Source organism: Ursus arctos, unplaced genomic scaffold (assembly GCF_023065955.2).
Source record: "Ursus arctos isolate Adak ecotype North America unplaced genomic scaffold, UrsArc2.0 scaffold_14, whole genome shotgun sequence".
NCBI lineage: Eukaryota > Metazoa > Chordata > Mammalia > Carnivora > Ursidae > Ursus > Ursus arctos.
Genome location: NW_026622808.1, coordinates 15308265 through 15332662, shown reverse-complemented (window position 1 = coordinate 15332662; position 24398 = coordinate 15308265). Strand labels below are relative to the sequence as shown.

Below are 24398 nucleotides of genomic sequence, written 5' to 3'. Positions count from 1 at the left end.
GCCTGGGGCCAAATAAAAATGGCCACGGACACTCTGGATTGAGCACCTACTATGTGCCAAGTCCCACGGTTTGCCCTTTGTTTATGTCATTCCCCCCACCCCCGCCATTACCCTCCAGGAGATAGCACTATTATCATCCCCATTTCACAGATGAGGACGTTGAGGCTCAGGGAGGGAAAGCCACCTGCCCAGCATCACACAGTGAGGTTCAGTTTACCAGGCTCACCACGAGAGCATGAGCGAGAAACCCAGTCTTGGGGAAATTCCAGCAGGTTCTCGGGGGTGGGGATGTGGAGAGACAGACATAGGGACCAAGAGGAGTTTTCTCCAGTCTCTCCATCACTCCCGTTCTGACTTCCCATCTGTCCCTACATTTAGCCTTCAGACTGCGCTGGTTTGATTGTACAGAGCTAAGAATATCCCCGAACAATGCAGTGGCCTCGAGATGCAAGGAGGTGAGGGGCAGTGATGGAAGGAAGGAGGCAGGGGAAAGTCTCCTCCATGCAAGTCCGCCAGTCTCTCCCTTCTGCAGCCCCTGCCAACCACACAGAGGGGATCAGTAATTCCACCTTACAGCGCTGTTGAGAGGACGAGATCCATTGGAAGAGTGCCCAGCGCCCAGAGGGTCTTCGGTAGGTATTACCTATTATAATCGTGTGCGAGACAGAATTTAAGGGACCCCCCCAGGTGGCAGGAATTGTGAGGGGTTGCAGACAAAAGGCATCATTTCATAAATCAATGAAATTTGCAACGGTAACATGGAGTGGAAATTCCCAGCTACTGCAAACCTTCTGGAGGAGTCAAAGTAGTGCCGACGTGGTTTTGAGAATAAACAGGAGTATTGCCGTTCTGACACTGAAGAAACAAACAATTTAATTTTTAAGTGTTTGTCAATAGCAAAAATTCCTCTTATGGAAATAGCACTATTGCATGGGGCGGGTGTGGGGGTGAAATGAGTGAGACTGTTCGTGAACAGCTCCTTAAGTCACTTGGACCTCTCAGCCTTACTCTCCCCATCTGTAAAATGGGGATAATGAGAATCTCGACTCCCATAGGGTCAGTTATGATAAAGAAGTGATTAAAACACCTAGTTCAAGACCCAGCACCTTAACCATCACTATCTAATCTGTTAACTATCATTATTTCTTTACTAATCTTTCATCGAGAAAGTGCCAGCTCACAGAGGATATGGATTCTATCACAAATGTCTCAATATATCTTTCAAACAATTTGAAGCAAATACTCTATATTCTTGGCATTTTTTAATGGGTTTTAATTATGAAATTAACACTTGGTTCATCAAAAATTCGACAGGGCAAAAGGGTGTAAGCAAAGCTTTTCTCCCACCCATTTGGAAAGGTCCAGTGGCCTTTATCTTAAGTTATCTTGGTTCCCTTGAACTTCACTTCTGTGCAAGGCAGTCTGGTCCAGGGATTGCCAGAGGCTACCCGCAGGGGTGTCTCCTACTGGATTCCTGCACTTCTCCAAGTGTGAGTCCTACCCCGTCTTTGCCCATGCGAGGGAGAACAGCCAGACCCATGTGTCGTTAGCCTTTTTTTTTTTTTTTAAGATTATTTATTTATTTGACAGAGAGAGACAGCCAGCGAGAGAGGGAACACAAGCAGGGGGAGTGGGAGAGGAAGAAGCAGGATCCCAGTGGAGGAGCCTGATGTGGGACTCGATCCCAGGACTCTGGGATCACACCCTGAGCCGAAGGCAGATACTTAACGACTGCGCCACCCAGGCGCCCCTCATTAGCCCTTTTTAACTGTAATGCTTCAGAGCGGGGGCTTTCCATGGGCACACTCCCTTTGCTCTCTCCCTAGTGCTGCCAAATGCGGGGAGGGCATTCTTTATCCAAATGTGTTGTAAAAAAAAAAAAAAAGAGGGTGTTGTATTAAAGCCATTATTCTATTGCCCTACATGCTTTTCTGTACGAAATAGAAACTCAACTTGAATAGAAGTGTGTGAGTGGAAATTCAGCCCCCCCCCCCCCCCCCCCCCGTGCTCACCCAAAGGCCATAGCCAGCCATTTTTGCGACCCATTTCACCAATCCCTTCCAGGGATACTCTGTGCATACACCCAGACATATTTATATCTGTTTGTATCCTTTTCGGATGGTGATCTCTATAAATGGTGGGGTAGGACATACGACTACCCAAATTGCCCCAGGTCAGAAGATGGAGGGCCTCCTTATTCATTTCATGGCTCCCCCAAACTGTGGGGGCACATTTGGGCTGTCTCTGTTCTTTTGCCTGGAAACCCATCAGACCCATATGTCTTAATATACTCATGACCCTGATAAGGCTCAGGGCGGATCTTCTAATGGCTGGTTCAGTTTCAACGGCCTTTTCATGCCCTGGCCTTCGGATCTCGACTCTCATTACTATAAGCTGTGTGACCTCGGGCAAGTTACTTAACCTCTTTGTGCCTCGGTTTCCTCATCATTAAAAGGGGGAAGCTGCTGCTGATAGTGCCCGTATCGTGGGGGTGTTGGGCGGAGTAAATGAGTTTAAAGTGTGACATTTCCTTAGAATGTTTCCCAGCACGAATTTCCATTATCTCCTGCATGTTATTCTCAGACATCCAAAGGGATCTGATGCAGCCAGCCTTTGCAACAGACATTTCCCAGACTGGAAATACTGAATCCCTCTCTGCTTCCCTTCTTTCTTTTCTCTTTCCACTTCCTCCCTCCAACTCCTGGAATGGGTAGACACCTGGTAGGACAGGTCAGCAATCCTGCCTGCCGTGGTGGCCTGCTTGGGGACATGGACACTCCTGCAAATGCTGGGGTGTGTGTTGAGGGAGTGGAGTGTCTGACTTTGAGATGCTGAGGTCTGGGGCTCAGAGTGGGACTGGAAGGGAGAGTGGTTAGGGCAGCGGGAGGGGCGGCAGGTTTTGGGAGGCACGGGACAATGCATGACTCCTGGTGGTCGTGTTCCTGCTGACACCTGGTGGAGAGAAGGAAGTATCGTCCTTTCAGCCTGGGCCACCTCTGAGACTCCCCCAGTTCACCTGCAGGACCTTGCTGGCAAACCCAGGCTGAGAGGGGGAGCAACGGGGTGTCACCCAGCGCATTGGCTGCCCCCAATCATTTTAAAGGAGTTTTTGTCTGTTTGTGTTTGGTTTGGTTTTGGCAGATGAATGAGCTCTCAGGCCTTGATGGGGTTCACGGGGGAGATGACATTTTTTTTTTTTTAAGATTTTATTTTGTTTTATTCGACAGAGATAGAGACAGCCAGCGAGAGAGGGAACACAAGCAGGGGGAGTGGGAGAGGAAGAAGCAGGCTCCTAGTGGAGGAGCCTGATGTGGGGCTCGATCCCAGAACACCGGGATCACGCCCTGAGCCGAAGGCAGACGCTTAACCACTGTGCCACCCAGGCGCCCCAAGATGACATGTTTTCTGAGCTACTCCTCCTCCATCAGGAAGCCCACCCGTATTACTCCGTTCCCATTCCTAGGCCTTTTCTACTCTGGCCAACTCTCATTTGTTCATAATTTCAAGAAATGTTTACTGACCCCATAGTGACACATAGGTAACAAAATAGATTCAAACAAACAAGCAAGCAAACCCTGCACTGGTGGAGTCCTTACTCCAGTGGAGGAGACAGAAGAGAGACAAGGAAATAAAGCTACAAATGGGATGGTTTCAGAGACTAATAAGCCACTGAAAGAACATGGTGAAGTGATCAAAACTGAATTTGTGAATGCCAAGGTGGGGGGAACTCAGGGAAGTTTCCTCTGAGGAGGTAACATTGAACTCAAGAATTAGAGGAGGAGAGGTAATGAGCCCTGAAAATGCCTGTGCCAGAGGGCACAGCCCATGCAAAGGTCCTGGGGCAGGGCCCTGCCTGGCAATTGGAGGAACGGGGGGGCGGGGGGCGCTGTGTGTCTGGAGCAGGCTGGGCGAAGGGGAGAGAAGTGAGGGCAGGGAGGGGACCAGCATGGATCATCTTGCAGGGCTGTGCGGCCCTCAGGGATGATGCGGGCTTTTACCCAGGAAGGTGGGAGCCCTGAAGGGCTTTGGGCAGAGGAGGCTCACAGGTAACCTCTGGTGGCCACTGCAAGGGCTCACAGGTACCCTCTGGTGGCCACTGCAGAGAGGACGGACTGTGAAGGCAAGGACATGAGCCAGGGCACAGGGCAGAGGGCACAGGCACAGCATGGTGGTGATGGGATGGACCAGGGAGATGGCCATGCAGTGGGGAAGAAGCCATCAGATTTTGGATGTGTTTTGAAAGCAGTGCTCATTGGATTTGTTGAGTGATTGGATGTGGGTGGGGGAGCAAGGAGTCCCGGGCAGCTCCCAGGTTCTGGCTGAGCATTTGGAAGAAAGGAGCTGTCCTCACCTCGGTCGGGGGGATGGAGGAAGGAGCAATATCTTAGTCTGGCCAGGCTCCTACTACAAACTACCACAGACTGTGTTTTATAAACAGCAAACATTTATTTCTCACGGTTCTGGAGGCTGGGAGTCCAAGTTCAAGGCGCTGGCAGGTTCCGTGTCGGGTGAGGGCCTCTTCCCGGGTCACTGACCACTGTCCTCTCCCCAGGGGCTCACAGGGCAGAAAGGACAGGGAGCCCTCTGGGGCCTCTCTCATAAGGGCACTCATGCTATTCATGGGGGCTCCACCCTCATGACCTAAGCTCTTCTCAAAGACCCCCCCCCATACTATCGCCTTAGGGGGTAGGTTTCAACATATGGATTTGCGGGGGACACAAATACTCAGTCCATAGCGAGCAGGTTCTGGAAAAGTAGGGAGCTCATTGGGACCATGGATAAGTTTGGGATGGCCATGACACCCCCCACACCCTGCGTGGACACATTGAGGGTCAGCCAGACCCCCATCTAGAGCTCAGGGGAGGCCCAGGTGCAGTCAGGACTGTGGGTGTCCACCAGATGTAGATGGGGTTTGAACCCTGAAAGAGGACTAGGCCGCCAGGGAGGGGTGCATGTGTGGAGGGAAGAGGCCCGAGGGCCAAGCCTGGGCAACGAGGGAGGGAAGGGGAGGTGGAGGAGGTGTCTGGAGAGGTGGTTTGGAAGCTTTGGCCAGAGCAGCATGAGGAGCTTCTAAGTTTCCCTCAAATTAGCCCACTCATCACCACCCCCAGGACAGCTGGACTGCTGCCCTGTCCCGCTTTGTAGAGTAGGTGGTCAGTAAATCATTGTTCAGTGAATGAATGAATGAATGAATGAATGAACGAAATACTATACTGCTGTCAAAAAGGATGTTAGGGAATGATGTCCAATAAGGGGAGAAGAATAATGCCCTCCTCCAAAGTCCACATCCTAACCCCCAGAACCTGTGACTCTGCTCTCCCACATGGCAAACGAGACCTTGCACATGCAATAAGGATCTCAAGATGGAGAGCCTATTTTGCATATCTGGGTGGGCTTCATGTAGTCACAAGAGAGAGGCCGGAAGGTCCAAATCAAAGCAGGAGAGGCACCAAAAGAACCAGAGGCGGGGGTGATGGGAAAGGCAGGGCAAGCGGTTCTCCCCAGAGCCTCCAGCAGCGAGCCTTGCCCACACCTGGGTTTTAGCCACTCTGGACCAATGTTTAGACTCCTGTCTCCAAAGCTGTATACAGTAAGCTTGTGGTTTTTTGCAGCCACTGTCTGTGGTCCTTTGTCACAGTAGCAGGGGCAAACAAATATAGAAGGTCTTCATGCTTTGTGGCCGTGACAGTGCACCGCTGAGCCCTATCGGGCTCTGAGGCAGAAGGAAAAATGTGTGCCTTCTCCACACGTGTTTTACGTAATTTCCCATGGTTAATTTTTCCCCAGAAGTAAATGTTGAAAATGTGATTGACGTCTGTTTCCATTAAACGCAGAAAAGTGACATTACGGTAAGTTCTTAATGCTTTGAATCATAATACATTTGCTTTTAAGTTTCAGTATTTTCTCGAAGATGCTGTGCGGCGAAACGGCCTTTCAAAAATACACTAAAACAGGTATAGAGGGGCCCACATTCCTGATCTTGTCTCGGACCCCACTACGACATGGCAAGGCACTGCCCAAACCTGTCTCGATTTGTAGTTTTGATATATTGTTCATTATGGAGTCACTGCTAGGATATTTTGGAATATTGCATTAAAATACATTTACCTTGATTATTGCGTTTTTGGCACCCCCTCAATGTCTGAAGCTGAGGCCACTGCCTCGCTCTCCTTACTCTAATCTTGGTCTTGGAGGGGGCAGATTATACAGGAATGTGGCCCTAAATTCTTGCCATTACCTTCCTGTCCTCCTCCTAGCTCTAAAAAAAAAAAAAAAAGAAAAGAAAAGCCTGGTTTAAAATGCTGACAAGTTAGCTCTGTATTGAGGCGGCGTAACAAGGACATGCGTGCGCCGGTGGCGCTTCTTGGAGGGCCACCGGCTCCGGAAGCGCGGGAATCCCCAACAACGCGTGCTCTATAGGAGCCCCCAAGCCACGCCTTCTGTTGGTTTCCGTAGTGTAGCGGTTATCACGTTCGCCTCACACGCGAAAGGTCTTCGGTTCGATCCCGAGCGGAAACACACTTGAGTTTTCCCTCATTGGAGAATAGTGAAGCTTACTCCGGAGTAAATACCATACAGATTCTTGTGCCGTGGTTTTTAGATCTCGCCTGTCGTTTTAAAAGTTACTTCAAGGTAATAAAAAATTCCAGTTGGGAGATTTTAATCAGGAAAATTTAAATGGGATAACTTCAAAAATCAATACCTTTGCTTGCGTTGGCCGGGAATCGAACCCGGGTCAACTGCTTGGAAGGCAGCTATGCTAACCACTATACCACCAACGCTCCGCTGGAGCTTGTCTTCCCGGCCCACCATTAGTAGAAGTATTATGGATCTGGCTGGATGATACCAAATTGTATGGGGGTGTTTCTCCCCAGCGTCCCTCCCTGCACCGGAAGATGCCGCCCCAGGGAAATTCCGAGCCTCTGGCCGCAAGAGCCGCACCAGCGCGTTCCCCCCAAGCGCCGTAGGCCCCTTGGTACCGCCCGGGCGGTGGCCAATCGTAGTCCGCCGCCTGGGCCGCTCAGCTTCCGGGTCAAAGGGGCCCGAGCCGCCGGCTCCCCCGTGTCCGCCGCTGCTGCTGTCCCCCGCGCCCGCCACTTCCGGGGCCGTAGTCCCGGGCATGGAGCCTCTAGTGTGAGGCCCCTTCGGCCCCGGGACGCCCTGCCCAGCCCGGCCGCCACTCCGCGCCGGCCCGGAGCCCGGTGAGCAGCGCCCGCGCGCCCTGTCCCGCCTCGGCCGCGACCCCGAGCCCGCCATTGACTGGCCCCACCTCAGCCCTGACTCTGGACCCGCCATTGACCGGCTTCTCGGGTGCCCTCTGCCCCGGCCTCCCCGCACCCCGGCCCTGTTGCGGGCTCCCGCCTTGGTTTCCCCTCAGTCCCTGGGCCCTCGTCAGCCCTTCTGCCCCTCCCGCCTCCTGCGGTGGCCTGGCCACCTCCCCGCCTCTCCCCGGTCCAGCCTCCCGCTCGTCCCGTCGCTGCCCAAGCCACCTGGCTGTGGTCCCTTCCGGGAGTGGCCGCACCCACAACGCTCTCCTTCCCCGCAGGCTCTGGAGGTCCTCTCCCCATGCAAACACAAGCTCTCTGTTTGAGAGCGGAGGCCACCTCCATACCCCTCCCCAGCGCTTGGCCTCCCCCAGCCCACACCCCCACAAGAGCCAGCCCCTTCTCTCAGCCTCCCTCCTGGCCCGGTCCAGCCGCCCACCTTCTTCCCACGCAGCTTTAGACCAGCCTTGACACTTCCCCATCCATGCTGCAGCTGAGCCATCAGAAGTGCCCCATTCCCTCCCCTCCCCACCACTGCCGTTCTCCCGCCCCCCACCGTGAGGAAGTCACTTGTCTCAGTGGCAAGAACCAACGTGCTTTCCAGGAGCTGGGACTGAAGCCCTGGAGGTCTGCGCTGTGGTGTAGTTCTTGACTGGTTCCTGGGAGAATTAGGCCAGATGGGAGGTCTTTTCTCCCGGCTGCAGCTCAGGGCATGCAGACAGCACTGCAGGGCTGTGAGGTAGCTCTAGAACCCGTTCAGGTAGAGCGAATCAGCCTGGACAATCAGGACTCCCGCATGGAAGGAGAGCAAGTTGTTAGCCAGTCCCTCCATTAACCTGCTACATTAATGACACGTTCGTTCTGTCCAGGTCTGTGTCCCACAGCTGCAGCCGGAATGGAGGCTTTCTGGACCCTCTAGAAGGTCAGTTGTGCTGGGGTGGGGTGACCATGGTGGCTGGTGTGTGGGCTGGTGGGATTCATTTGCATGCTCCAGGATACAGAAGTCTGCAGGAAGTGGTTTTCTACAACCCTGAGGTCAGTGCCCTCTCGGGTGGTTGGCTGAGACCCAGGCCAGTGTCTGTGGCTTTATGCGCCTTTGTTGGAGACTTTTCTTTCCATCCAGCATCTCCCTCCAGCTGCCCCAGTAAGAACCCCCTGGAAGATTGTGGGAGAAACGGGGAATGTTGACTGTAGCTGGATCTGGCGAAGGTGTGGCTGCATCTGCCCCACGCACCTAAACACGATGCCTGGCGCTCAGTCAGCATTTGATGGGGATCCTGACTCTAAAAGGAGCTTTGGTCCAATTCTCCCCATGGCAGGATGATTTTCAGCAACTCGTTTAGTTGATAGTATTAGCTGTCATGTAGGTTCTGCCACATCTGGGATTTTACTTGAGCACTTAATTCTGACAGCAGCCCTTGATGTAGGTACCGTCTTAAGTAGCCTGGGAAATTGAGGCACAATTTAACCGAGAGGTTAAACTTAACCTAACTCAACCTCACTGAGAGGTTAGGTGGCTTCTCAAGGTCCCAGAGACCAGAAGTTGTAGAGCCGGGCTTTGAACCCCGTATCTCTGACAACAGCGGCCCCTCTTTTCACCACAGGACGGAGCGTGAGACCAGTGCTGCTTATGGTGACATTTTGCTTCATCTCTCTCCTACAATCTCAGTCCTGGGGCCACGCGCTGCTTTCTTTTTCTTGAAGCATCTGGGTACCTGCCCACCCAGGGGCCTGGCTCCTCAAAAAGGTGTTTGGTTGCTGACCAAACGAGGGCTCCCTTTGACTTTAGACAGCATTCAAGGGAGCACAGGGACTCATTAATTCGACCAAAAACACTTCGTGTGTGCCAGGCATGGTTCTGGGCTCCGTGGATACAGAAGGAACAGGACAGATGTAGGCCTGACCCCCTGGAGCTGACATCCCAGGGAAGAGTGCTCACTCACCCAGAGCTGGGGTGTTCAGCTTCAACACCCAGATCATTCTTTGCAGTGGGGAGTGGAGGTGGGTGTCCTGTGCACTGTGGGATGCCTAGCAGCCTTCCTGGTCTGCAAGCCAGCACCATGCCTTCCAGTCGTGACAACCAGAAATGGCTCCTGGGAGCAGCATTGGCCCTGGCTGAGACCCACTGGGTTAGGGGATTCAGTTGACCCCCAAGAGACTCTATATTCCATAATCATTTGACCTACTGAGGTCCTAGGATGTTGCACCATTTAAATATGTGAACTAAGTGGGAGGGAGAGAGGAGGTGACTCACAGATGCTGGGGTTATACTGTCTGACCCATCAGAGATTTATTCTAGTGCCTAGGGACGGCCTAAGGATCTTACTCAATTGTTCCCCCAAATAAAGAGCGCAGAATTCCTCCTCATCTGCACACTCAGTGCCTGGAGCACCCGCAGTTGTGATGACCACAGATGTCCCCAGACATTGCCGGGGGGGGGGGCAGAGTCATCCCCCTTGAGAACCACTGTCCCAGACTCAGTGCTCTACAGGAGGACCAGGTGTTGTGTGGGGGTGACAAAGCAGCGACTTTGGACTGGGTGCCAGGAAAGACCTCTAAAGAGATGATACTGGAACATGGAGGAGAAGAGGGGGCAGGTCATACAGAAAGCAGGGGAGGGCATCCCAAGCAGCAGGACTGGCGAGAGCAAAGGCTCTGAGGTGAAAAAGAGTTGGTGTGTGTAGGGGAGAGTAAGGCCAGCGTGGCTGGAGATCATGGTCAAGGGCAAGGGGAGAAGGTGAGGTCAGGAAGGCCATCAGGGAGTGGCCACAGTGGGAAACTAGGGATTATTCAGTTTCTGGTGAGCACCAAGGATGGGGTCCTTGGCGTTATTTGAAACTGCCCTCTTCTCAGGGACTTCTCGCCTTGGGAGGACTGCACCTACATGACAAAAAAGATGCTGTATTCTGGCAAAGGCCAGGCACACTCTCGAATTTCTGGGCAGGGCCTCATCAGAATGCCCTTGGCATTGGGTGTCCCTGGAGAAATGGGAAGGGGAGGAGGGCCGAGAGCGGGCACTCCCAGACTGCTGGGAGTTGCAGCCCTGGGGTCTCTCTGCTCACAGGCTCCCCCACCCTCTTGAGGTCAGCCGAGTGGTTAATGCGGAAGGTTAAGAAGCTCCGCCTGGACCACGAGAACACAGAAGGTTGGAGAAGGTAAGGGATGTGGCCTTAGGAGCCCTGATCTGTGGGGTTGTTGCAGAGGTTCCCAAATTTCCGACAATGTCATAGGTCTGGGAAGATACCTGCCACCCCCTGCCACCCCCTACCTTTCTGCGTTTCCCCAAGACTCTGGCTGTTTTGCATGAGGAGGCAATGTGGGCTAGTGCGGGGTTTCTCAGCCTGGTCACTGCTGACATGGGGCCAAGTCATTCTCTGTGGGGGCCCTCCTAGACATTGCCTGGCGCTCCATCAGGCAGGATCAGCCCCAGCTGAGAAGCACTGGCCTGGTGGTTAGGATGTGGGTTTTGGGTCCGGCAGACATGGGCTCCCCTCTGCTTCCTTGTGAGGGTGATGTTGAGCAGGTCATTTGACCTGAGCCTACTTTCCAGCCTCCCAAATGCGGCTGACACCGCTGTCAAGCTTGCAGTGAGAAGTAATCATAATTGTACACACAAGGCATGGGCACTCGGTGAATCCCGTGTCTGGGGCCTTGCGTGAGATGAAGATCATAGCAAGTCCTCCGCTCAGCGGACCTGCCTCACTGTCAGTTTCTACCGCTCCTGGGTTCATTTGCTTTTAGCTAGTACAAGTCATGAGGCAGGAAGGGAATTTAAGAGGTTCTGGAAGACAGGTGTGATGCTGAGCACAGTGATTCGTTCCCCAGACACAGCTCCCAGTGTCCGGTGCGTAGACACGTTAGGAGGTCGGTTAGCGATGGAGACCCGAGTCCCCCCTTCCCACGTGCATCAGCTCCCCGGTGGGCACAGGCTGGGCTGCATGCTGAGTCTGTGGAGGCTGGTTGTGACCGCAGAAGGCCGACGTGATGCCAGGGGCAGCCCTCGTAAGGCAGAGGATGGCCTGCTGTTTCCAGGGAACCCCCACCTGTGGGGACTCGGCTTGTGTCCCCAGGGCTACTCAGGCATTTCCTCCCTGGAGCTCGGTAGGACCCCGCCCCTCACCTCCCTAGCGCCTGCCTTCCTTCCTACTTATCACTCTGTGGTCGGCTGAACGCTCCTAGACGGGCAGCCAGCACCGAGAATCTGCAGTTCCTTCTTGCTTTCTGTCTGCTTCCCTCGTCCCAGGCCCTGCTTGGGTCTCTGGTGGATGCCCCCGGGGGGGGGTGTGTGCGTGTGGGTCAGTAGTCATGGCTCTTGGAGCGCCGGCTTACAGATCGCAGAAGTCCCCTGGGGCCTTGACCGTGACTGTACTGGAGCTCCCGGGCTACGTGCTGGTGGCCTCGTGGTCTGTGAGGTGTCCTGTTGACTGGCAGAAGGAAACTGGAGGTGGACCTGGCTTAAGTGGCTTGGAATCCACTTTCATTTCTCCAGTTGTGTAAACTCTTGAGTGGAGAAGCCCAGCACAGGCTGGCATAGGATGGGAAGGGCGGCATTGACTTAACCTCTTCCCCGTCCCTCACCTCCTCTGCAGTCTCTCTCCGCTTCTGGGGAGGAGAGAGGTGAGTGGAGGACCAGGACGTAGCACCAAGCCTTGGTCTGTCTGGGAGCTCAGGCCGCCTGGCTGCGTCTAGAAGATTCCTAGAAGTTTCTCCCGATGTCGCATTTCATTTCTCATCTCCTGGATCATGTTTTTGCTCCTTGGGCTCTCTGCAGTGATCGGAGGCAAGATCTTTTTTATTGTTCTTTGCTATGGAAATTAGCCGTGTGATTTTGTGAGTGCTTCTACCAGGCTCTTAGCTTATGGGGTCCCCTTTGGGAGCCCTGGAGGTCCTGATCTGTTTTTCTGCTCTGAGCAAGGCTTCAATTGTGGCAGCAGTTTCGGGAGTGGGAGGGGGCTGGGCCAGTTAGAGGAGTCCCCTGGCCTGGTTTTCTGGGCTTGTTGCCAGGTGCTCTGGGCCATGTGGGTTCTGGAGCACTCAGCCTGTCCTGGCCTGGGCCCTGGCCCCTGCCTAGCACTGCCATGCCCTGCGCTGCCCTAGAGGTAAACCACAGCTCTGCCGTGGGCCAGGACACGCTGCATGTGATCCTCGGGGAGTCTCCTGTCTTCTCTGGTTCGACTTATTTGACCCGAGGGCCCTGAAAGTTCCGATGGCCTGTGATCTGTGTCTTCAAAGCCACCATAGGAAGTACTGGACTGAGTGTGCTTTTTGTGGCTGGGGGGCAAGAAGCCCTGGCTTGCTGTGCTCTCCCCTCCCCCGCCCCAGCCCTGGCTGGGTCACGTAGGATCGAGCAAGGGAGGCATTTCTGCCTCTCATCTGGCACAGGGTCGGGTGGGAAAGGGGACTCTGAAAGTTGGCCCACAGGGGCCATACTCAGAAGTGTTTCTCTCCCGTTGCCTCTTGAAGCAGCAGGCAGGGTCTTTCTCCTGTGATGGTGACTCTGGGCCTGGGTGGGGGGTGGTGGACTCTCTTACTGGCAGGGGCAAGGCCTTCTGGGAATTGGAGGGCACCCGTGTGAAGGGAGGGCACAGCTCTGCCAGGTGCTTCTCTAAAGCCCTTGGCCTGTGCTGTCCCTGCCCATGGGTCTAACAGTAGCAACTCCCACTTCCGACCAGTGAACCGCGAACTCCACCCGCAAAGCAAAGCCAGTAAACCTGGAGCAAAGCCACTAATCCTGGAGCCGGAGGAGTGCCAGCATCCAGCAAGGCCTTAGTCCATTCGATGCCCACGGATGAAAGGGAGGCCGCCCTGCTCACTTTGGCTGGCCTCACTTGAGACCCCGGCTCTTCCAGAACCGGGTCATTGTGGCTGTGTTTAGATTTCCCTAAGACAAATATTTGCCTGGCCAGTCCAGTCCGGTCAAGAAATGTGCTCAACAGCAAGGGTGGGAGGAGGGAGGGAGGGCGCCTTGGCCACAGCTGTTCAGGGAACTGGAGGAGAGAGGAGAGGGGCTGTCTTGAGGGGCATCCATCCCCTAATCTGGGGTTCTCACATTGCCTGAACATAGCTGCCTGTTTCTCTGAGCCCCTCTTGTGAGACACGAGAGTTTGCTGTGCTGGACCCGCAGCTGGATGGCATGAGTGATGAGCTTTGCCAATCAATTCTTTATGCTCAGTTCTTTGCACGTGAGTGTCTCCCAGTGGGCTTAATGCAAGATAGTCATTCCATGGCCCTCTGTGGAATACCTGCTGGGAGCCAGGGACCTCATGAGGTTTTGGGGACACTGCTGTGAATGGGACAGGAGATCAACAAATCGACCATTGTGACTAATGCTCTGAAGGCAGGGACAATGGTGGGGTGGGCAGCATGTGAAAGACTATTGGAGAGACTGGCTTCAGTACAGAACGTCATGGAAGGTTTCTGAGGACCTGACAGATAGAGATTTGATAAGTTAGTCAAGCAAAGAGAGGGGAAGAGTGTTTTGGGCAGAAGTAGCACATGCAAAGGCCCTGGGGCAGGAAGGAGTCTGGCCTGTTTAAGGAGCAGAGAAAAGGGCATTTTGGCTGGAGGACTGATAAAGGGGAGTTAAGTTCAAGAGGCTGGCAGGGATCAGAGGACAGAGAGCCTTGAAGGCCATGATAAGGACTGGTTTTTACCCCAGGGGCTGTGGAAAACCAAGGAAGAGCTTTAAGCAGTGCAATCATATTTGCAGTGGATGTGTAGGTTCCGTTGCGAGACTGTTGGAATCAGAGGTGGCAGTGGCTTGGATTTCAGAAGCGTTTGTGGTTGCTGGAAAGAGAATAATTTGGGACATATTTAGGGGGACTGGGAAAGTGGCATGGGGGTGGGGCTCGTCTGGGGGAGGTTGGGAGTGTCTGACGAGGGGGCAGCCTGTAAGTGAAGCTTGAGTATCATCCTCTTCCCACCCTGTCCTCTCCTGCTCATAGTTTCTCGCTGAATTCTGAGGGGACAGAGAGGATGGCCACCGGGGTGCCAGTGTCCGACCGGGGCGATGCGGTCGAGATGGAGGACCCGGCATCCCGCTTCCAGGTGCAGAAGCACTCGTGGGACGGGCTCCGGAACATCATCCATGGCAGCCGCAAGAACTCGGGCCTGATCGTCAATAAGGCTCCACACGACTTCCAGTTCGTGCAGAAGACGGACGAGTCGAGCCCCCACTCCCACCGCCTCTACTACCTAGGTAAGCCCTCCAGCTGCCCTCAGGCCCTGCAGGCCCCCTTGACCGTGGCAGGGTTTCTGGGACACTAAATTCTCTCATCTCCAGAGGCCAGCTGGTCCTATTAGAAGGTCCAAAAAAATGGGCCCGGCCCTGGGAAAAATGCCCCACAAGCCTACCCCACCCACGGTGACATCTGTTTACAGTGAAGCTTTGGTGCATGGTGCCCATGGGGGTCAGGTGTGCAGGGGAGCAAAGCAGAGGGGGGCCTGCTGTTGCAGCACTGCTGTGGTTGAGCCTTGGACATAGCTCTGAGCCCCTGAGGTCGTCTCCAGTCCCAGGTGGCTGGGCCTGCCCCCCTCAGTCATTTCCCAGCCGCCCAGGCCAGTCTAGTGAATGACTGCTAGCAGTGGGAGTCACTGGTAAGTCCAGTGCTCACCATGGGCCGGTGTGCTAAGAAGGACCCTGAGGCTCAAGGAAAGGTGCCACGATTGTGTACCATGCGTGTTGTGAGCTAACCACAGGGTGGCTGGCCACGGGATTGCCATCCCCGCCCTAAATACCTGGATAAGCGCGTGAATGGCTAGTAACTTCCTTCTCCGACGTGTGCCCGGTAAGCAGCACTGGGTACACCACCTGTGATTGTTGACGGGTTTGTGTTCCCTGCCGGCCAGGTGAGAGGTACTTGGCACCGGTGAGGCCTCAGGCAGGCCTGGCTCCTGGTAGGTGGGCAGTGAATATCTTATTGAGCAAGTGAACGTTGCCTTGCTTTGCCCGAAGGTCTGACAGGGCCCACAGGAACCATGCTGAGCACATTCCTTTGGAAGCAGCACGACACACGACTGGTGACCTGGGGCAGGTTTGCAACCTCGCCTCTCCACTCAACATCGAGGGCCCCACTGGCCTCTGAGGACCCACAGCCCCGGGGACGATGCCGGTGCCGGCCGGGCCCTCTGTCAGGGATGGGGTGAGGGGTGGTGCACACCCGTGGACGCAGGTTGTCCTCTGCCCAGGGCTGACGCTGCCGTGGGTGCTGCATGGCTCTCCCCTTCCCAGAGTCGACCCAGCCCCTCTTCGTAGAGAGGCACATGGAAGCTGCACAGTGGTCTGGCGGACGCGGAGTTAGAAGAGGGATGGTCTAGCACAGGGCTCCGTGAGCGATGGCCGTCTGTTTTGCACATGCAGTCTCACCGGCGTCCAGCCGCACCCGTTCGTTTCTGTACCATCTAGCGCCGCTTCCAGGTGTCGTTGGAGCAGAGGCCGTGTGGCCCCCAAAGCTGAAAATACGCATGGTACAGGAAAGAGTTTGCCAGCTCTGGCCTGGGAACGGTGAGGACAGGGCGTGCTTCACGTGTCCTTCACCTGAGGGGGCGTGGCTCCTGGGGTCACACACGGCCAGGACACGTGGGCTGTAGTAGCTGCTGCTTCTGTCTTCCCCATGATCCCGTGACTCCCAGCATAGTTTCCCCCCCTCGCCAACTCAAGCTCAGGCTGGTGTCCCGGGTAGGGTGCTTGGAAGAGTTTCCTGGGGCCCCTGCTGTCACAAATCACCACCGGCTTTGGTGGCTTACAACACCAGAAATGTCGTCTGTCACAGTTCTGGAGACCGGGTGTCCAGAATCAGTTTCTCTGGGCCAAAATCAAGGTGTCAGCAAGGTTGCACCGTGCTCCCTCCAGAGGCTCTGGGGGAGAATCGGTCCCTCGCCTTTTCTGAGTTCTGGAGGCTCCCGGCGCTCCTTGGGTTGTGGCTACAAGTCACTGCCATCTTGGCCGCCGAGGGTCTGAAAGTTCCGCCTCCCTCATAGGGACACATGATTCCATTTCAGGCCCACCTGGGTGCTTCAGGCTACTCTCCCCACCTCCAGATCCTGAACTTCATCCCATCTGCAAGTCCGTCTTGCTGCAGAAGGCAATGTAGTCACAAGCTCTGGGGATTAGGACCTGAGTATTTGGGGGCCATTGGTTCGCCAACCACAGAGCTGCTGAAAGGGACAGAAACCCTCTGAGCTAGTTCGAGCCACCAGGGCCACCTCACAGGAAGGACACAGGGGTGTGCCAGGGAGCCCCCCTCAGGCCTCGTGTCATGGCCCTGGAACCTGGAGCTGCATGGGGCCCGGGCGTCTGCTTGGCACGTGCTCTTCTCCACACATAACCCCTCACTGTCCACCTGCCTCCCGCTGCCATGTTCCCAGGGTTACCCATCTCAGGTTCCGGCCACCAGCAGAAATGGATGAGCTCTCTCTGAACCTCTGGGAGAGGGAACTGGATGGGCTCAATGTAGATCACATGTCTGCTTGTCTGCAGCCTGTGCTTGTGTCTGGGGTTGGGATGAGCGGGTTCCTGCGGACTACAGGAGGCCTACCACAGTGGGTAGGGGGCAGCTCCAGACAAGGCCTGTGGATTTGTCTGAGACCCCAGAACCTTCCTAGGACATGTCAGAGCCATCCTGCCTCTTTCGGGGTGACATTGCTCACCCTTGAGCTGATCTGTGTGTATCACTCAGTACCTTTGGGGTACTCTTAACTTCCACCTCATGTCTAAGTTCTTCAGGCAAACCTCCCTGAAGCCCCCATGTATTTACGATAGTCTTTATGCTGGCGCAGCCCCCAGAGGAATGCTGGCAGCCAGCTGGTGTCTATGGTTGGAACAGAAAGGGCCTCCACGGGCCAGGCCCAGCGTGCACCCTGCCCCCTCTGCTTCTCCTGGGAGCCCCTGCCTTCTCAGTGGGCACGAGGCTTGCCGTTTTGTGCATGTGGAGCCAATCACCCCAGGCTCAGGGAAGGGTCCTTCAGGTGTGCACGATGAAGTCCAGTGTAAAGGAATGAACAGAGCAGGACTTCTGTTGCCAGGAAGATGGGACAGGGGTGGCTCCCCTGCTCCATGTGGGTCAACTGGTCCCCCTGCAAATGGGTGTCTCATGTAGGACAGAGGACTGTGGGACAACTCAGGGAGTCCCTGAGAAGGAAGAGAGGCCTCTTGTGTCCTCATGACCTAGAGGAGAGCCCGGGCCCAGCGCGAGTCACGTGTCCATCAGGCTGGTTCCCGAGGCCGCAGTGCACGGTGACGGAAATGGTGCTTGTGCAGACCTGGGCCACCTGCCATCCCAGTGGTTGTTGGGGGCTGGGGTGGAGCTAGGCAGGGGAGGGGCAGGGACAGCAGAAGTCAGACCCTAGGCTAACACGCCCTGTGTCACCGTTACAACACAGGGAATGTGCTAGCTTGTGCCATTTGGTGCCATCACTTATTAAGCTGCTGGGCAGAGGAGGTGGCTCCGATGTCCTTGGCAAGGCCGCACTGTTGACTTCCTGTTTGGAAAGCTCTGGCTCTCCCTGAGAGCCCCGAGGACAGGGGCTGTCCAGAGCTCCTGCTGCTGGGTTGCAGACCGCCAGCTGCTGCCTCTCAGCCTTGCACGCTGCTCCGTGACCATTCTCTTTCACGAGGTCTAATTCATAGAGCCTAAAGCTCACTTTTTTAAAAGTGGACAACTCAGTGGTTTCTCATAACGTCACCACTAATTGCAGAACATTCCGTCACCCCAGAAAGAAACTCAGGACCCGTTAGGCATTGCTCTCCTCCCCGTGCCCCCAGCTCCTGGCAACCATGAGTCCACGTCCTGTCTCCCTGGAGTTGCCTGTTCAGGACATTGCGCACAGATGGGATCATGCACCACATGGTTCTTGTCCCCACCAGTCGTGTGAACTTGAGGAGGAAGGACGCCCTGTGGGCGGCCTGGGTGGGTAGCGTCACGCGCCTGTGGCTCCAGCTGGGGATGAGGGAGGCAACCGCACAGCGTCCAGGGTCCCTAGACATGGGACCGTGAGTGTTGCTAACCCGCACATCTACGTGACCTCTGCATTTTCCCTAAATCGATTTCCAAAGGAAATCTTATGAACCTCATATTTTCCCTTAAATATGTTCTTTTACTAACTATACTTCACATGCCATTTGTCTCATGAGTGGAAACACCACGTGGATTGCTGTGGAGAAGGTGCCTGTCGCGCTAACTGGAAAGGGACAGATGTTATCTGTCAGGCTCTAGCCCTGGACGCACCGAGCTTGGGGCGTCCCCGTCCCCCACTCGCAAGAGCAGGAGCATGGGGGAGGCGGTCCTGAAGAGAGGCCAGCATCACGTGGAGTCTTCCTCCTGGAGAAACTCAGGCCCGAGGGGGCTCGTGCTTCCTGTAGTCCATTGTTTGCCCGTGACCGACAGCCCTGCTGTCATCTGTTGAGTTGAAGACGCTACCAGCTGGGAAATAGGCATTACTTTATTTGCCACTAAGAATACCACAGCACCTTTGACAATAAGACACAGCCTGAGAGAGGGAGGAACGTGAGATGCGGCGACTTACTGCCGAAATAGGCCCACATCTCTCCAAGTGACACGTCTCGGGCATCGTGTGACGGACGTTGTTTCCTGCTCACTGCATTCACACACAGTCCTTGCTAGGCAGCTCCTGTCCTCTTCTACGAGGTCAGGTTAGATCAGTGGGTGGCGTCTGGGGACGTCTGTGGTTGTCACCACTGAGGTGCTGCTGACATGGAGCGGGTGGGGGCTGGAGGGCCGCTCAGCGACCCCCAGAGAGCGCCAGCCCCGCATCCGTAGTGGTGACAGGAGAGGTGCTGGTCAGGTGCACGTTTCCCAGCTGCCTTGCATACGTTGGCACTTACTCTAACCCTGCGTTAGTTCTTGGCCTCTGCAGAAGCCTCTAACGGAGAAGGACGCCCGAGACCGAGCCTCGCCTGTGGAGAGGCGGGTTTCACTGGCCTCCCTTTTGTTCTCTTGCATGCTCTTCCTTCAGTAACTTCGGTCAAGGTACTCGTGCAAACGTCGCAGAGGGAGGAAACCCTGTTACTGTTGCTAACGTACTTGCGCCCAGGGTCGGAGCATCCGTGGGGAGGGGTGTGCCGCCAGGACACACCGGGAGGAAGAGGTCGAAGCGGAACCAGCCACAGGGAGCCAGGGTCTTGGCCGGAGATGGCCCTTGCCCAAGACCTCCTCCCTGTCCTGGGCAAGGTCCCCCATTTTGGTTTTTCTCTCTTCTCCCCAAGGGATGCCTTATGGCAGCCGCGAGAACTCCCTCCTCTACTCGGAGATTCCCAGGAAGGTCCGGAAAGAGGCCCTGCTGCTCCTGTCCTGGAAGCAGATGCTGGATCATTTCCAGGTGAGCCGCACAGTTGCAGGGCTCAAGCAGGAGCCGCCCTGGGCCCCACCCATGGGTGAGGGAGGCTGCACGCATTTCCGTGGGCCCTGGGCCCCCGAGCGGCCCCAGCCTGGCAGCTAGCGCAGAGCCTGTGGAGAGGGTGGGCCTCCCTCCTCCCCACTCTCCTCAAGCCCCAGAGTGGGCACTCTGATAAGAGCTCTTATCAGAAGCATCTCTTCCTTTTCGATGCCTCACCAAAGACCTGGAACCAACCCCGCGAGGCCCTTTAGTGGGGACTGGGCTAATAATTAACGTCATCCAAAGTCAGCTCACCCCAGAAGAAGATGCCTGGGGAGGGCCAAGGGTGCCTTTGTGTCTGTTGAGGTTGACTTCTTTCTGGTTGTAAAAGCAGTGTGACCGTATGGGGTTGTGTGTTGGTGGGGGCACATTCTGGATTTGTCCGTGCCGATATGACAGCTCTCGCTTCTGCCCTCCCTGGTAGGCCCCAAGCTGACCAGGCATGGGGTTCGTTGTGCTTTGGATTCTGCTTTTCGCAAATGCATTTCTGGCCGTTAACATTCCTTGCATCTCCACGTCGTGTTCCAAATTCTCCTCAGGGAGGCTGCGTGGTGTCCACGGTAGTCTGCCTGCCTAGATCTTGCACGGTTAGGTGTGTGGGTGGTCAGGTGGTCCTGAATTTGTCCTGCTCCCCCTATGCAGACAGCAGGAATGGTTGCCAGTGGGTGGGTTCACCAAAAGTTCTGGCTGGACGGGATGGTGATCAGGTCAAGAGGGAGGGGTCTGTGGGATTGGTGCTAGGGACCAGGAGATAGTACCCCTTGGGTGGCCCTCCATGCCGGTGGGTAGGGGAGAGCTCTGTCTGTCTTGGAGAGGCTCTGTGGACAGACGTGGGTGCGAGTAAGCCCAGAGATGGGTCAAGAGAGGAAGAAGTCTCCGATGAGCCCAGAACCTGTCAGCCTGCCCTGTTCTCCCCAGCCTGCTGAGCACCCTCAAGGCTTCCGGGCTTGGGCCTGCTCTGGCCCCCTGGGAGCTGCCCTGAACCGCTCCGCTCAGCAGAAGGTTCTCTCTGGCGGGGACTGCAGGCAGATTGGCAGACTCCTCCCAGGAATGCCCAGACCAGAGGATCCACACCCAGGGTGCCGGGGTCCCTGGCTGCACTGCTGACGTGGCACCGTCCCTGTGTGTCCCTAGGCCACACCCCACCACGGGGTCTACTCTCGGGAGGAGGAGCTCCTTCGGGAGCGGAAGCGCTTGGGGGTCTTCGGCATCACCTCCTACGACTTCCACAGCGAGAGCGGCCTCTTCCTCTTCCAGGCCAGCAACAGCCTCTTCCACTGTCGGGACGGGGGCAAGAATGGCTTCATGGTGAGCCCTGGTCACTGGCCGGGGTTGGGGTGGGGCCTGGGTGGCCTCCTGTCCCCCTGAGCCAGGCCTCTGTGTCCCCAGGTGTCCCCCATGAAGCCCCTGGAAATCAAGACCCAGTGCACTGGGCCCCGGATGGACCCCAAGATCTGCCCTGCCGACCCCACCTTCTTCTCCTTCATCAACAGCAATGACCTGTGGGTAGCCAACATTGAGACAGGCGAGGAGCGGCGGCTGACCTTCTGCCACAGAGGTGAGGCCAGGTGGGGGGCTGCGCTCCTGGCCCGGGGGCTGGGGGTGGAGACCTGCGGCACTCGTGTGGATAGCCGTCATGGCCACTGGCACAGCTCCTGGAGTGGCCCCCATTCCTTCTGCATTACCCCTGAGCCCCAAGCAGCTTTTTGGACCCTGCTGGCATGGTTCGCCCTCCCGTGTGGTCCTACCATGGCCCGCACCGGCCCCATAGGAAGCCCAGCTGCCTGGTTCGTGGCTTCCTCTATGGCAGTCGGCCACGGTGCCCTGTCTCCCCCACCAGGCGCTCGTTCTGCCTCTCTGCTCATGTGAGCCCTCCCACCTCTGCCCTCCTGTTTGACTCCGATCAGGCTCGGACCTCACGTGCTCCCTGGGTTTTCCCTCACCCCCTGCTCCCCAGAAGTGACCTCATCCTCCGGCATATGTGTGTGGAGCTCTGCCCCAGCCGTGGCCTGTGGTCACGTGGCCCTCATCCTGCCCCATAGCCCCTGCGTCCTCTCTCTAAACCAAAGCTGCTCAGCCCAGGCAGCTTGGACACTGGCCACGTCCAGAGACGTTGTTAGCTGTCATAGCTGGTTGAGGATGCTTCTGGCATCGAGTGGGCGGGGGCCAGGGATGCAGGTCAACCCCTCAGTGTGCCCGACGCCCTCACCCATAGGGTGTTCCGGCCTCGAGTGTCCACAGTGCTCGGGGGCAAAGGCCTGCTCTGCACTGTGTTCCTCACCCCACCCGGCTCCCTCTCCGTCCAGGCTCACCCAGTGTCCTCGATGACCCCAGGTCTGCAGGCGTGGCCACCTTCGTCATCCAGGAAGAATTCGACCGCTTCACCGGCTACTGGTGGAGCCCTGCGGCCTCCTGGGAGGGTAGGCCTTTGCGCTTATAAAAGCACTTTCGCGCGCGGTCCTTTTATTACCAGAGCCACAGTCTACCTGCTTTTCTGCTCTTCGCTCTTTTCACTTAAACCTCGGCATCCTTTCTGTCAATACTCGTGTCCCAAGCCATTCAGGCTGCTGTTACCGGACCCCACAGCCCCGAGAGGCTGACCACCTTGGGATAGGATTTGACGTTTGAATTTGGGGGGCAGGAACCTTCAGTGCATTGCAGTCCGCACACAGGGCACTCTGGTGAGAGTAGCTGTCCCTGGGGCGTGGATGGACCACAGCTGGTTTAAATTAGTTGCACACGGACGGACACTTCGGTTGTTTCCAGATTTTGTTTTTGCTTTTGCTTTGTGTCATAAACAATGCCACAAGGAACATCTTTGTATATATATCCTGACCTTCTTGGAGTTCTCAGTGGTTCTTAACCAGGGACAGTTCTGTTCACAGGAGACACTGGGTGACGTCTGGGAACATTTGTCGTTGTCACGCCTGGGGGTACAGGTATTGAGTAGCGGAGCCAGAGCTGCTGCTCAGTGTCCGACTGTGGCCGGGTTGGCCCAGCCCACAAAGAATGATCTGGCCCCAAATGTCAGCAGCGCCGAGGATCAGAAGCCCTGCCATTGAGAAAGTTCCGGCTGTGAGAGAGCTGAGCTGAAGCTGCACATGGCTTCAGTCTCGATGGGGTTTGCCAGCAGCTTATGTAGGAAGCCGATCATGGGTCCTTCTGTATCTCTTTCTCTGCCCACGTACCGTGGGGCTGTCTCGTCCCTTCTGGTACTTAGTTAAGCAAGATACGTCTTCTAAGGGTGGGGGACTTGTTTCTGGCATATGTGCCGGTAGCGTCAGACCCTCTTGTCCTGCTAATTGATTTCTCCGTGGCCTTCGAGCCTCGGGGAGCTTCAGGGGGGCGCACGGCCATGACAGCTGTGCTTCCCGGGCGCCGGACCCCGGCCTGCGCCGTCAGAGCCCTGTCTGCCGTGCATTGCTGCCTCGAGTTCAGCTCACCTCGTCCTTAAATTGACTGAAAGGGAAGTCTTTACGGTCCTAACCATCAGCAGAAGCGAGACATTAAATGCTGTGTTGGAAAGCAGCCGGCAGCACACACTGACGTCGGCTCCCGGGAAAAGGAGGGGTCGCCCACCCAGAGAGGCACCTGAGGCGTGCGGATACTGCTGGGAGCCGGTCGGGCTCGCCAGTTACAGGGCAGGCCGCCGCGCCCTCTCCTTCCACCTGGCCCAGGGTCATCATGCGCCCCTGTAGTCTGTGCCTCTGGAACTAGGGCCCTGGGTCAGGTCATTCAGCCTGTGGCTCCCTGCGGGCCTGAAGCGTGAGACCACTTTATCCTGGTCCGTAAAACAGGGTCAGTGGCCAAGAGCAGGATGTCTCTCCCTCAGTGCTCTGGTCATCGGGGCCGGATCCTTCTCTGCTGGGGGCCATCCGGGGCGGTGGGGGCTGTTGAGCAGCGTCCCTGACCTCTGCTTGATATGTTACTCGAATTCTGACAACCACACAGAATGGCCCCTGGTTGAGATCCGCTGGCCTAGATGATCTCACAGGTCCTTTCTCTGCTATGCCGGCATGGCTGAAAAACCCCTTTAAGGAAGGCTTCCGAATGCCACAGCCACCCCCCACCTACTGTGGCCCTCTCCCAGACCCCACGGCCATGGTCACCTCCTGTGCTGTCCTGCATGGAGGAACAGGGCTTTTCTTAGACCACGGCAACCTAAGAGTGCCCACGTTTGAGGCCCAGGAATCCTCCATGTGGAATGCACGGACACAGAAGTCCTAGGCACTGGTTTTGTGCGGCCAGTCTCAAACCACATGGCCTCAGGCCAGCCCCTCAGCCCCTCTGGTGTTCCACTGGGCAGGGCTGGGCTGCTGGTCCTGGAGCCATCCCTGGTCCATCCGTGGGGAGTTATAGGTTAGAGTACAGGAAACTGCAGAGACAGGGACCCTTTTCAGAAGCCTCGGAAGGAATGGCCCCGGGCTCCTTCCCCATGACGTCCGCCAGCCCCGCATTCCAGACTAAACTGTCACCACCCGGTGATTCATGCACTTCTCATAATGCTTTTTACCCTCAGCCTTGTTGAGCCGTCCCCCACGTGTTCCTCTGTGTGGGCCGCCAGAACAAAGCTCCACACGGATGGGGTGGCTCAACAGCAGGCATTTACTGTGCCAGTCCTGGAGGCGGGGAGTTTGAGGTCAGGGCGCCGGTTCCGCCCGAGGCCGCTCTCCTTTACGTGCACGACCTTGGCGTGCACACGGCTGTCTTCTCCCCGCATCCTCACATGCTTGTCCCTTT

At 56.1% G+C, this 24398-nt stretch overlaps 1 protein-coding gene and 2 non-coding genes across 7 annotated transcripts in view; 2 read left to right on the top strand and 1 right to left on the bottom strand.

Annotated features, from left to right (window-relative positions):
• Window positions 1–4434: 4434 nt before the first annotated feature.
• The window catches only part of DPP9 (dipeptidyl peptidase 9), a 41461-nt gene continuing 21497 nt past the window's right edge, over window positions 4435–24398 (top strand). For 2 of the 5 annotated variants that reach the window (XM_026481111.4, XM_026481108.4), the window contains exons 1-8: window positions 4435–7202; window positions 8135–8187; window positions 10330–10420; window positions 14210–14463; window positions 19489–19601; window positions 20793–20966; window positions 21048–21216; window positions 21965–22078. In XM_026481111.4, the coding sequence (XP_026336896.3) occupies window positions 6841–7202; window positions 8135–8187; window positions 10330–10420; window positions 14210–14463; window positions 19489–19601; window positions 20793–20966; window positions 21048–21216; window positions 21965–22078 (1330 nt within the window). In that variant the 5' untranslated portion in view covers window positions 4435–6840. Of the gene's footprint in view, window positions 7203–8134; window positions 8188–10329; window positions 10421–11854; window positions 12046–13244; window positions 13448–14209; window positions 14464–19488; window positions 19602–20792; window positions 20967–21047; window positions 21217–21964; window positions 22079–24398 lie in introns of those variants that run through there. The other 3 variants (XM_026481107.4, XM_057311438.1, XM_044378001.3) reach the window with 3 other exon arrangements.
• TRNAV-CAC (transfer RNA valine (anticodon CAC)) lies at window positions 6447–6519 on the top strand. The gene has a single exon. It is a non-coding gene; the product is annotated as a tRNA-Val (tRNA).
• TRNAG-UCC (transfer RNA glycine (anticodon UCC)) lies at window positions 6711–6782 on the bottom strand. The gene has a single exon. It is a non-coding gene; the product is annotated as a tRNA-Gly (tRNA).